General features: G+C 44.9%; 2 protein-coding genes across 4 annotated transcripts in view; both read right to left on the minus strand.

The window, feature by feature from the left end:
- The window catches only part of LOC144096676 (uncharacterized), a 109,069-nt gene that overhangs the window by 64,210 nt on the left and 30,488 nt on the right, over window positions 1-14,371 (minus strand). The window lies entirely within an intron of this gene.
- Window positions 9,975-14,348, minus strand: LOC144096678 (uncharacterized). Its single transcript, XM_077629515.1, has 2 exons — window positions 14,209-14,348; window positions 9,975-13,096 (listed from the first exon to the last, which is right to left on the minus strand). The coding sequence occupies exons 1-2, from the start codon at window positions 14,216-14,218 to the stop codon at window positions 10,815-10,817; spliced, it is 2,292 nt and encodes a 763-aa protein (XP_077485641.1). The 5' UTR covers window positions 14,219-14,348; the 3' UTR covers window positions 9,975-10,814.

A 14,371-nucleotide genomic window follows, 5' to 3' on the forward strand; every position in this document is an offset into this window, starting at 1 on the left:
AGGAAGAAAACGTGTATGGGTTTGTCCCCATTGAAAAAAAGGACTGCCTTAACCATGTGCACAAGCGCATGGGCACTGCACTACGAAACTTAGTCGACAGGAAAAAGGCACAGGGCTCCTGCTCACAAAGACGCTTTGCCAGACTCTGTTCGCACAGCACTGGAGCCAGTGTTTGCTCGACTTAGCGATGATGCCTTGCTGGAGAGGTGTGCCGATGGCAAGACACAAAATTCGAGCGAGTGCCTGCACTCTGTGATCTGGACACAAGCATCCAAAAATAATCATGCATCTTTACTCAGCGTGACTAGAGCAGTTGCTGAAGCTGTTGCAGTATTTAATCAAGGCAGGAGGAAAACCAATGAGAGCGTGGCTTTGGGCCTCGGCTACACTCCAGGCTGCAACCTCCTTCGGCGCAGCCTTGAAAAGGACCAAGGAAGGCTGAACAAGTCAACGACAGCTTTTTTAAGCAATAATGCAGACAAAAAAAGGCTCTCTAGGAAGCACAAAGGAAACAGGTCTCCAAACTATAGCCCCGGACAGGTGTAGACTACCAACAAGAAACACTCCAGAATACAGCTCGGAACAGGTGCAAATCACCGTCATCATGGACGAGAACTGTTCAGTTACCAAGCTTTTGCAGCCCTCATGCTATAACTGGCAAGACAGTAATAAAGTACTGCCACTGTCTTGGTTATATTTCAAGTCCACAAATTCTGCTGAATTCCTACTAGCATATGCTATCCAGACATCAGTTTGTCTGTGATATCTTCGGTCTTAGTTGACATATTTAGAATCCGAAGACGTTTTGGAAATGGGAAGAAAGTGTCATTTTTGGTGGGAAATATCACAGTGAAGCTACCGACCATTCATCTTATAGCATATGGTCAAACTTCAAATGCATTTTTCTCAGTTTCATATTTTTGGTCGATCTCCTCAGCCTTACGCAGGATTTTGATAACTTCATTTTGTCTCACAAGAATAACTTTGGTACCATTTTCTTCGGAGAGAAATAAGGTACCCGATGACATTCTTACTTTTTTTGTTTAGACCACGCATAAATGGCAGTTTACAATTATTTTAACGAGTTGCAGTGTCAAATACTGCAACCTTTTGCTCTTGACATAATATATCAGGATGACATGCCTTTAGAGAAAAACGAAGAATGTCATCGGGTATGGGAACTCTCTGGTTATTAATTCATGTAATTAAAAGCAACAAAACTCAATGGGAAAGTTCATTAATACTCCGTAAGAAATTACCTAATTATGCTGTAGACTTTGTACGGTAACTTTTGATCTAAGACCACCAGCTCAATTATGATTACATTTTTGGAATCGGAAGAGAAAAATGCATCTGTGTGCAAAATTTCATAAGATTCTAGCCATAAATAAAAAAAATTAGTTTTAAGACCCTCGTCCCCCCTTAAGCTTCATTGCCGCTTGTGCACGTTGCAAGTCTACCCTGACGCGCGCTTTTGTCACTCTTGTTGCGGTGTGGATGTTTCATTGGCTTCGTTCAAATCTCGGGCCCTGGTTGTAATTCGGGATGGCGGACGGGAACACCATGCCCATTTCAATTGTATTCAACGGTAAAGATGATGAAAGCGGCCTGGGCGAAGGTGGCGGCCACTTACGTGCGAAACTGCTTCCGCAAGGCCGGCTTCGTCGACACAGTGTCTGATGACCAGCCTGATGCTTTGGAAGATGAGCAGCCCGGCGGCCATTTGTGGCAGTGCGTCGTCGACTCCGACACGGGGGGTCATGACATTGGTTGAAATGAATTTATTTCCGTCGAAGACGACGCCGACACCGCGGAACCGTGCACGGACGAGGGCACCGTTTATGAAGTGCGGGACGAGAGTGACGCGGAGGAAATAGATGAAGATGAAACTTCAGAGCCAGCACCCATAAGCGCGCCTGTAGCAATGAGCTACACAGAGAGCCTCTGACAACTTGTCTATGCCAAGGGCCTCGGCGAAGAGCACGCTCCTGCTTTAAATAAACTAGAAACCTCCCTCATAAATATGTGCTGCAAAAACAGGCGTCCATCACGAACTTTTTTGCAAAGAAAAAAATTTGTGTTTTGACAAGCAACTGTCTTTAAAGCTGCGGTCCACTTACTACGAACTACGGGATATAATGGACGCCGCGTGACGCACATGTTCGGTATAAGGGAGCTCTACTGTAATGGAAAGGTAAAGAAACAAAGACTGTGTTTAAGCACAGCACAGTTAAAAGATCACAACAAAACAAACTGGATCAAAATCGGTTCAGCCATTGTTGCACTATGCCTTCTATGGGCGAAATAATGAACAAAAAAAAACAAATGAGAAAACTGGCTGCAAAGTTTTGCAAACACTGCAGATTTATTAAAAAGCACCAGAGTTGTAATATTTTGCATCATTGCTGTCAGGCATATTCTTGCGCCTCTGCCTTATTGTTTGGTGGGCTTTGGACTCCTTCTTCAGGCGTTCTTGGTCCTTTTCTCGAGCCCTCTGGACGGCAAAGGCACTGGATGTACACCGAAGGTGACACACATTTCCAAGGCTCTCTGGCTCCCTGAATTGTACTTCATGACTGCCTCATTTACTGCAGTCTCTACCACAAAAAGTGAGGCGAGCTCATCCTTTGAGAGTGTTGACTAAATAACAGAGTGCAGGCTCTCAGCTGCATTCTGGGTCCTTCCACCCTTGCAGCACTCCAGCAAGTGGACGTCTGAAAAGCGTTGATACAGGGGCAGCCAGGCTAGGGCAACTGTTCATAAGCTTGTATTTATGAGGAGGCTGTGCTGCTCTTTTTGCTTCTCCTGCTCTCTGTTCAGACCAGCTGAGGGGGCCAGGGGGGCACAGCTCATGGTGGGGGTCACTGTCGGTAGATGTCACGTGCCAATAAGTGGCCATGACAGCTTTCTAGTAGTAGTAGTAGTGGTTAATTTTAAAATAAATAAAAAAACGGAAGGAAAAGAATGTTGCCGGCCGCGGCAATTGCTATCTAATATCTTAAGCATCCAAGCTGCAGCCGGCGCGACAGCTTTCTGCATTGCAGAAACATTGTTGATCTTCTTGCTGATAGCCAGGCCATAGTACAGTAGCCGATGGGTAATTCGGACTCCGATAATTCGGACTTGTAGGATATTTCAGACTTCGATGAGGCACCGTCAGTCACCCCATAGAAGCGCATACATATTCGCAACAAATACCATATTTACTTGAATCTAACGCACACCTTTTTTCCGATATACAGCATAGACCATTTATAACGTAACCGCCTATAGTGCGGGACCGCATATAATGCGGCTTTATGTGACCACCAGTATGGTTCCCATAGAGTTTAATGTGTCAGCGTACCGCTTAGTGCGCGGTCGCACACGACGGAAGACCGGGTATAGTGCGGTTTCCCCGAAGAGAAGGGAGCGCACCCCCCGGCACCGCGATGCCGGCACCCTCTACAAAAAGGGAGAAGAAAGCCACGAAACCTATCGCAAGAGGGGAGAAAAATAGAGAAGAGAGAGACTGTACAGCGTGCAAAGAAAGAAGTGCAGCTACCGGCCTTATCTTTTGCTTTTCTTTGTGCAGCGCCGCGAGGGCGGGGCCATGACGGGGCCGAGCCAGACCGAGCACCCGCGCCGCCGTCGTAACGGGGTGGGTCCCATTCAGAGGGCGAGAAGGGGAAACGTTGGGGAGGCCCATTTGCTGAGGGTGGCCGTTTGACAGGCTGGCTTTGCACATGCAACACTCTTCTGCCTTTTTTCCTGTGTGGGTGCACACGAGTCGTCGTCGTCGTCTTGTGATACCGAAGTGCGCTGTCAGCGTCGTAGGCCTAGCTACCGGAAAACGTGTTTCCTTGTCTTGCGTTTGTGTCGCGCTACTTTTGTCGAGCTGGGCTAAGTTGCCATGCCGCCTGATCCTTCCAACTCAAGAAAACGGCAAGCTTTATCACTGGAGACGAAGCAAAGCATTATTACAGACGTGGAAAGTGGCCTAAAGAAAGTTTCCATCGCGCAGAAGTACGGCATCGCCGACACAACAGTGTCGGCGATTTGGAACAACAGGGACAAGGTGAAACAGCAACTGCAAGAAAATTGTGGATCACTAACAAGGAAGCGGATACGTTCATCAATGTATGAAGATGTCGACGCCGCTTTATTCAAGTGGTTCTGCGAGGTGCGAGCCCAGAATGTGCCCGTGAGTGGTCCGATTCTGCAAGCAAAGGCCAGGTCATTTGCAAACTTGTTGGGCCACGATAGTTTCAACCCATTAAATGGGTGGATTCAGCGGTTTAAGGACCAGCACGGAATAAGCTGCCGTGTTATCTCCGGGGAGAGCGCACAAGTTGATGATTCTACTGTTCAGGCCTGGCTCAGTATAAACATGGAGACCATGCTGGCGAAGTACGCGGAGCGGGACATTTACAATGCGGATGAGGCTGGCGTGTTTTACAATTTGCTCCCAAACCGCACACTCGCACTGTCCCACGAACGCTGCTCCGGTAGAAAGGCTTCGAAGGAGCGGTTTACCGTTCTCTTCTGCGCCAATATGGATGGTAGCGACAAGAGGCGATCATTTGTAATCGGAAGGTCGGCGCGGCCGCGCTGTTTCAAAAAAAGAGAGTGCCTGCCGATTACATATAAGGCCAACAGGAAGTCATGGATGACTCGGGAGCTATTTGCAACTTGGCTTCAAGAATTTGACGAGGACATGGTGTCAGAAAAGCGACAAGTTGTCCTAGTTCTTGACAACTGCAGTGCCCATCATGTAAGTTTAAAGCTCAGTGCAGTGAGCCTCAAGTTCTTGCCCGCAAATACAACAGCCAAGAGCCAGTCGATGGACCAAGGCGTAATCGCTGCAGTGAAAGCGCATTATAAAAGGCGCATATGCGAAAGAGTGCTAATTAACCTTCAGCGAAACGAAGCCAGCAGCAGTATCGGCAACATGCTCAGCAACCATTTTTGTCTTGCTCTACAGGTTTTGGCGGCCCTTCTGTGCGGACCAGTTCCACCGCGTGGCTGCGACCCAGTGGCTACGTCGTTTGACCTGGTCAACGAGCCCTCGCATCGCGGGAAAGAACGGTGGCCCAGCGCCTGCGCATCAAGGGCAATCGACGTGGATGTGTTCAGTGAGCCGGCATCGGAAAATCTGGCTCGTGCCAGGTGCCCGGCGATTACATTGCTTTCCGTTCCGCAACTGACAGCGCATCGCTTCATCTCGACAACTGTGACGTCACATCACATGGCTCAGCAAGCCCCTTTAAAAGAGCGAGCAACATCGACTTTCTTCAGTGGGCAGGCCAGCAGCAGTATCGGCAACATGCTCAGCAACCATTTTTGTCTTGCTCTACAGGTTAGCAAAAACGTTTCCATGTACTGTTATCGTAGTGACAACCGGTTTCTGTTGCTGCTGCCCTGCCCACAGTGTTTCAAATGTATTCTGGCGCACATTGCTTTATTGCCTACTAACCTACTTCTTTCGGGCGATATTGAGACAAACCCGGGACCAACTGAGAAGCAATTGCTGTCGGAACTGCTAGACGGCCAAAAGAAAGTGCAAGGAACTATTGAAGGAATAATCGACGGTCAGAATGCAATAAAAGAGCAAATGGTTACACTAAACAACAGAATAGATGGCATTGAACAGCAGTTGTCCAAACTAGGCACGCTGACAAAACAAGTAAGCGTAATAGAAAAAACAATAGCAGATTTTGACAGCCAGTTGTCCTTTCTGATGAATAAGGTGGACGACTTAGAAAACAGAAGCCGTCGCAATAATCTTATAATTTATGGTTTAGAAGAGTCAGGAAACGAGACGCTTGAAGACCTTGAAAACAAAGTGAAAGACGACATAATAATAAAGATAGGTATAACACCTACAGGTATAGAAAGACTTCATAGGCTTGGGCGTAAATCCAGTGACAAATCTAGACCGGTTATCATAAAATTTCTTGGCTATCGGGAAAAGGCATCCATTTTACAAGCAGCCTACAAACTAAAAGGATCGTCGTACTCTATCTCGGAAGACTTCTCAAAGCGCGTGCGTGACTTGCGTAAACTTTTGTGGGACAGCGCAGCGGAAGAAAAAGCAAATGGCGCTATGGTAAAGCTGGTCTTTGATAAAGTTAGCATTGATAGTGTTATGTTTGTTTGGGATGCCCAGAAAGGAGAGCGTGTCAGATTGGTCAATAAGAAAAATAACTGACAGAAAAAGCATGATCCTACATCCTTGAAAATCTTAAACATTAACTGCAGAAGTGTAATCAATAAAGTAACCGAGCTTGAAGGGCTCCTTTTTACTAACAATTCAGACATTGCTGTGCTAACCGAAACATGGTTACATGATGCAATTTTCGACAGTGAATTCGTGCCTACTGGTTACAATGTACTCCGGAAAGACCTTACTGGAAGAGGTGGCGGCGTCTGTATGATATACAAGAAATCATTACGAGTTTTAAGGATGCCTGACGTACCTAATATAGAGTGCATTTTCAGTAAAACATATTGTGGTACAATCAGGTACATTATAGGTGTGTTGTACAGGCCCCCTTCTTCTTCCATATCGGTTTTAAATGTTTTGAAAACTTACATGAACACATATTTAAAACCTGGCGATTGGATAATTCTAGCTGGCGACATTAATCTGCCTAATATTGACTGGCGCACGATGTCCCTCAATAACCATAACGACAAAACAGGTGATGCCATGTTGGACATAGCATTAGCATTTGATTTATCCCAACTTGTTGACGAGTACACCAGGGTACACGACAGCGCTAAATCTATACTGGACCTTTTCTTCGTAAGCGAATCTATTAGTACTAAAACAAAATGCGAAATAATCCCAGGAATCTCCGATCACCAGGCCGTGTTCCTTACCTTATCTGATGCCGCTATTGACAGGCATCCAAAGCAGTCATGTTTTCCCAACTTCTCACGCGCTGATGGCACATCAATAATCGATACCTTATCCTTTCATTTTGATAGCTTTTCGAGGTCTACCGCAAATATAGACGATCTGTGGATTTCTTTCAAGGATCTGGTTATGATGTGTATTAGCCGTTTTGTGCCAATCATTGTTAAAAAGACAAAACGTGGCAATCCCTGGATTTCCCGCACTTCAATACAAATGCGCAGAAAATTAAAAAAGTTGAAAAAGAAAAGGCAAGCAGTTGTCCATCCTGAAGGCCTGCTGGATAAAATTTCCGCTCTGTCAAGTCAACTACGAGGACAAGTAGCACTTGATAAAGAAAATTATTTTGGCGATTTGTTGCCTAATTTTATAACTAGCTCACCTGAAAAATTTTGGCGTACAATCTCACCAGTATCTAGGGATTGCCATGCATTTGAAATCAATGGCACATTAACACATGACGGAAAAGTAATATCAACCGCCTTTAACGAATACTTCAAATCCATTTTTACTAATGATAATGGCATACAACCTGTGTTCGAAACATGCTTACCTCCGATGCCTGATCTTGTCATCAGTGAACAGGGTATAACTGAAATGCTTTTGAATCTTAACGTAAAAAAATCCCTTGGGCCTGATAAAATACCCAATGCATTCTTAACGAGGTATGCAGAATGGGTGTCCAAGTATTTGTTTATAATTTTTTCTAGGTCTCTAAACGAAGGACAGGTTCCGAGCGACTGGAGGACGGCCAGAGTCCAACCACTTCATAAAAATGGAAACAAACAGTACATTAATAATTACCGACCGATTTCATTAACATCGACAGCTTGCAAAATTATGGAACACATAATACACCCCACATTTCCCATTTTCTTGAACAACACAATTTTATTACAAATTTCCAACACGGATTCCGGAAAGGTTATTCTACTTGTACCCAATTAGTTCAGACTATACACGATTTTGTGAAAGCTATTAACAATGGTAGCCAAACAGATGCCATTTTTATGGATTTCGCCAAAGCATTTGATAAGGTCTCTCACAAAAAGCGGCTTTCCAAAATTAATAGCACACTCAGAAATAACAAAATCATTAATTGGATTTCAGCATATTTGAATAACCGTCAGCAATATGTCTCTTTTGGGGAACATTCCTCTCAAACTGTTTTTGTTGACTCTGGCGTCCCTCAGGGCTCAGTGCTTGGGCCACTCTTGTTTATCATTTACATTAACGACATCGTGAAAGACATTCCAGTTAATATTAAACTATACGCGGATGACTGTGTGCTATACTCCGAAATTAAAAATATGTCAGATCAGGTAAAACTTAATGAGGCTTTTCAGAAAATTAGTGCCTGGTGTGATGCATGGCAGATGCCTATCAACTTTCAAAAAACCGTGTATATGAGAATCACTCACAAGAAAAGTCCACTGATGTTCCAATATTCATTTGACAACAATATTCTTTCCGAAGTCTCACACTACAAATATCTAGGGCTATGGATTACTAACAACCTTGACTGGACTAAACACATTGATCAAACTGTAAATAATGCAAACCGTAAACTTTTTTTTTTTTAGGCGTGCATTGAGACTTTCCACACCCCGAGTTCGGCTTCTAGCGTATAAATCGATTGTCCTTCCAATATTAGATTATGCGGCAATAATTTGGGATCCATTCACCAAAACAAACGTAAATAAAATTGAAAAAATACAAAAGAAAGCAGTACGTTTTGTTTACAATAGCTATGGACGCACATCAGTAAGTAACCTCTTAAACAGGGCTGCTTTAATATCTATAACCGAAAGGAATCGCGTTTCTCGACTAAAGTTCTTATACCAATTGGTCAAAGGTCATTTTAAAATTAACATTGATGGACTAATATCTTTCTCTTCAGGTTATTCTACAAGACGTCACAATCTTACAATCACCCCTTTCACCCAGCGTAATAACTGCTTTAAATATTCTTTTTTTCCGCGAACAGTAACGGAGTGGAATCAACTTACTAACGACGAAGTCTTACAGCTATCTGTAACATCATTCATCGGCAACCTCAGTGCACGATAATGTCCTCTGTCATGCATTCCCAGTTCCCATTTTTGAAGTGAATTTAATATTGTGATCGTTTTGGTGCTCTTTCTTCATTTAATTAATTCCCTGTTGACCATGTTCACTGATGACTTGATAGTAGTGTATTTATATGCCCCAAACCTTAGTGTACTTTTTTGTTGTGTTACGTCATTGAGCCTTTCATTTTTGCTGTTGTGTTTTGTTGCTTATTATTAATTTGTGGCCTTTGTACTTTTTTTTTCTTAATATTGGTACTTACCTATTTTCTGTATGCTCACCCTGCGAAAATCCCTTCCTGGGATTGCAGTATTAATAAATAAATAAATAAATAAAATAAATAAATAAAATGAAGGTAAACCTGCGGAGTGCTATCGACATGATCACGGCATCTTGGTGGCAGATAAAAGCATCAACCATCGCCAAGTGTTTCGCAAAGGCGGGGTTTGTGAGCAACGCCATGGTCAGCGATCCTGATGTGAGGAGCGACGATAGCCATGGCGTCGACGATGTCGACGAAGGCCTCAACGCGGATGATGTGTGGTCGGATCTGGTGAAAAAGAACATTGTTGGACAGGATGACACGTTCGAAGGCTTCGTGAACGAGGATTGCGATGACTTTGTCTGCGAAGAAGCAGACACAGACGAAGCAATTGTAGCAGCAGTGCGTGACTGCGATGAGAGTGTATCGGACGATGACGACGACGAAGGAGACAGCACACCGGAACTTTCGCACAGAGATGCACTGGATTACATAAGCAAGCTCAGGATGTACTGCACGCAGAAGGGCTTGAGCGAGAAAGCTTCCCAGCATCTGATCGCTGTTGAAGATGAGATGGTGCATAATGCAGTGAAGGCTCAGCGCCAGAAGAAGATAACGGCATTTTTTCATTGATGAAGAAAAAAAAACGTCTTGTTTAGTGTCCAATTCTGGTGCTTTATTTCGCGTTAAGTTGTAAAATACATAATAAAAGGTGGGTTGACCATATTTGCATGTGAATAAGAGCAGGGGTGGAAGCAGGCTCCAACTTTTTGGAGCAGGCATGGGAGCAGCAAAAGTCTTATTTTGGAGCAGCTTTGGAGCAGCAAAAGTCCCATTTTGGAGCAAGTTTGGAGCAATTTTTAGGCTATTTTGGAGCACTTTGGAGCAGAATGGCGACATTTAAATGCGACTGAGAGCAATTTTGTTTGCAACCGGACCAAAAATTGCATAAATATTGATCACGGATCCCACAGGCCAGAATTCATGAAAAGGACTGCAATTGTTCTAAAGATATTTGCTACAGTTCATGAAAAAAAAATAGACATGTGGCAGCTACAACAAACAGTAGCAGCAGTACATTAGATGTTATTAATTTCAGTTCAGAAAAAGAGAAAACAACAACATAATGGCGACAGTTTTATTTGTGTCAACAAACCCAGAGCACTTCAGTGCAAAACCACCCCATATATGACAATGACAATAATTAGCTGTGACAATTAAGGTTAACTATTTCAGACTAGTTTACTACTGAATGTATAAGAGAAAGCAAGTAAAAATTGCATCAAAGGTGGTAACTGGCTTGCAGCAAATATAATGACTAGAAGCAAAGTGGACTAGAACTAGCTACTGCCATATAAAATGCAAAGACCTTGCCGATTAACATTAGAAACATGAAAAGAGCTCTGTAATCGGTTTGCACAAAAACATCACATAACGAAGATTCAGTTGGCCTTCATAGACTGGAGAAGCAAAGTGGACTAGAACTAGCTACTGCCATATAAAAGGCAAAGACCTTGCCAATTAACATTAGGAACATGAAGAGATCTCTGTAATGGGGTTTGCACAAAAACATCACATGAAGATTCAGTTGGCCTTCATAGACTGAAGAGCTGAGTCAACCGTTTTGATTCGTTCTATCACAGAAGGCAGTTTAGAGTTCACATCACACAGCAAAATATTGCCACTCTCTACCTTGTCCATGTCCCTGTCAGCCACACCTTTGCTTATAAGCTCTTGTGCACTTGCAAGTAGAGCTTTGAGAGATGACAGTCGCTGCTGGAGGCTAGACTTCTCGTCCATCAGCTTCTTTCGCTCACATACTTCTGTTGGCTCCTCCTCCTCATGCTTTCGCTTCTGGGACGTTGCTGTCTTTTCTTCTTCGATTCGCTCCCGGTACACCTTGTAAGACTTTTCGACATTCCTGAGAATGTCCCTGGTCAAAGACACCTTTGTAGCATCTCCACTGTACCGCTTCATGAACGCCTTGGTTTGACGAAGGCTGGAAATGCTTGTTATGGACAAAGTACTTCGATGGTGGAGTGCTTGTTTGTTCTCACTAAATCCTCGTTCACAATCGGCATTTCCGTGAGGTAATGAAAGGGCTGCTTTGACAAGCTTAGTAATCCTTGGATACTTAGCCTGACCAGCAGGTGTCTGTAATGCAAACACACTTGACCAATGGGTGACCACATTAGGAGACAGTTCCCAGTCACTGGTTTCGCACATAAGCGAATTCCACTCATCAGTGAGGGATGACACATCGCAGGGTGGAATGACCTGAGGCAGTGCGTTAGCCACATAGCGCAGTGACGATGTGAAAGAATTCCCTTTTGTGTCTGGGTTTAAAAACCTTAAATGAAACAACAGCTTGTTGTCCAGTGGCAGCCTCGTGATCAGGTACTTTGCACAAGCTATGTAAAAGGCTCTTGCCTTGATGTAAAATGCCTTCTTCTCAGTAGGATTCCACAGTTTCATTGACTGCTCCGTGTCGAGGCCAATTTCAGGTTTTGCCTTCCAATTTTCAGAGGACTCTACATCAAGTTCTTTCAGTTGTGAGCCAGTAGCACCTGCAAATGACTCTTGGCGCAGAAACCTCCCAAGGACCTGTTTCACGAGAACCAACATCTCATCATAGAAAACATGCAGGAGAGGGTCCCTGCTTTGGAAGAGCGTTTGAAATCTGTCAAATATCTGAGCAGCGTTTTGAAGGAAAAATAACTTTGCTCGCAGTGTTTTGTCACAAAACGCAGATGACAGACGACCGTGCCTCATAGATGAGCACCTTGGCTGTCCAGATTTGGAGAAGAATGCCTTGAGGGCATCAAATGACTTTAGTATCCGCTCGACACTAGGAAGCAGTGTCAGCCATCTGCTGTTAACGTGCCGCAAAAACTCTAGTTGGGGCAGTCCTAGATCACTCAGCAGCTCCTTCATGTCCGCGTGCCTTGTGGCAAACTTGAAGTAGTAGTGGACATCAGTTGCAAGAGACTCCACTTCTGCACAGAACATATCCAGCCCAGCAGCAAAAGCGTTGTGAACTTTGTGGAGGCCGCATTCACCGATGTCAACCATGTCTGGGCTCACTTCCTTCTTTAGCCTTCGCTTAAGGCTTTTCATTACGTTAGGGCCATCACTGTAAAAACATACCATGTTCTTCTTGCGAACGTCACTGAGGGCATCCTCAATGCAGGAAAACAGCTGATCAGCGGTCGCATGGCCCAAATGGAAGGACTGGAGATGCTCCACCACAACATTCTCAGTGCTGGTAGAGTAGTAGCGGACAAGCACGTCCAGCTGCTGCACCTTGGCCTCAGGGATTGGGGACTCATCAATCATGATGGTATAGAATGTGTCGGGCATGTCAAGCTCTTGGATTACTTTTGCCTTGAAATACGGCCCCAGGCCATCAGAAATAATGTACGAAAGTTTCTTGCGTCCACACTGGAAGCCTTTCGCTGTTTCTGAATCCGGAAACATGTGACGGTATGTCGCTGTTGCTGCGTCTCCATATGTGTAGGGGATGTTGTTTGCTACCACGGAGAGGGCAAAAAGAGTTTCTGCTCTTGTGACCTTTTCTTGAAGTGACGTTGCAGTCGCACTGTGTTGGTCCAGAGTGCTTTGAACCTTTGAACTCTTGGTAAGAACACCTTCTGCATTGCGATTTCTTTTCGCTTGTGCGATGTGCTTCTGAGAGCTCGCATGGCGGTATACCGCTGCAGTGCCATGTTGCCCGCAATGCACAGTGGTGCAGCAAAGCGTACAAAAGGCATCGCTGTCCTTAGAAGTTGGTCGACACCAGAGTGATATTAAATCTCCATTGGAGTCCTTTTTCCTTAACACATCGGTGTTTAGCTTAGTGCACCGCTCTAGACAAAAGAAAAAAAAAGCCACGAATCAAAAACTGTCTTCAAACAAAACCAGCAACAAGTGTCAGTTCGCTCACCACAGAAACAAGTATACAAATAGGTTTGATACCAAAATTTGTCCCACTCAATCCACTTAATTGCATTATTCCAGTGAGAACTATAAAGAAAAAGGACCTGCACTGTTCGCCCGATTGTCACATAACACTGCGCCGAGAATTCGAGCGACAGGACTTGCTTGGTAAACTTTAAAGCCTTTCAGTTCTGCATAACTTTTTAATAGCCACAACCAAACCACCAAAAGAGTGCAGCAGAATCTCGAATATACTGTGTCAGGACCAAGGAGGGGCCTAACTTACCCTATTCACTCGCATAATTTGCGCCCTCGCGAAAATGCGCACCCGGAATTTATTACACAAGCATATATGAAAAAAATGCAACAGAGTGCACGCGGGTGCACGCAGTGGAAGATCGGAGCGAACGCTTTGCCGTGTGCGGCTGTGAAAGGTGAGAGCAGCGTGGGGTCGCCGGCCGCGCCGCTGTGAAGATGTAACCACGCAGCTGGCCAGGCCAAGCCAAAGCAATGTCATCACTGCTGCGTGCTAAATGCGAGCACGACGGGTAGTAAGCCCGGTGCCCATCCCTTAGCAGCTCCACGTGTAAGAAGTTCGTAATTCGTTTGTTAAATTAGTTCCGGTAAAGAAAATTCTATTCGCGCGCTGTTTACCCAGCCCACTCGCGCTGGCGGTTGCGTTCCAATACAAGGTGTCCGGAATCCAAAACAACCGAACCTCTGGTAGTTCGGTTTGCCGCTAGTCAGCCGGGCCTATCGCCAGGACGCCGTTTATTTCCACTGGCTCCGGACTGCTGGCTCTGCGATTGTATCGTTGCGCGCTTATTGCTTAAGAGCTGCGAACGCGGCATCATACCATCCCGCGGGGATCGCGAAATCTCCGCATCTCTTTCTGGAGTTCTAAATTACTGAAAAAAGCGCACAAATGATGCGAGTGAACGTCTCGTTGTCCGCACAATAAATACAGCTTGCTAAGTGAGGTAAGTTCACAATACCGCCCACACTCAAACTATATTACCAGATAATAGTTAAAAGTACTTACTTTTACTCATGCTTGTGCAAGCCTCTCGTGACTGCCGTGCCGGCCGCCACGTGCAGGGACACCAGCGAACTGAGCTTAGAGGAAAAATTTTCCTCCCTCCATGGAACCGAGCGAACCCAACTGTCGATGCCAATGCGGTTGCGTCCGTTTCGTAGGGAGCACC

This window comes from Amblyomma americanum, chromosome 7 (assembly GCF_052857255.1).
Source record: "Amblyomma americanum isolate KBUSLIRL-KWMA chromosome 7, ASM5285725v1, whole genome shotgun sequence".
Lineage (NCBI taxonomy): Eukaryota > Metazoa > Arthropoda > Arachnida > Ixodida > Ixodidae > Amblyomma > Amblyomma americanum.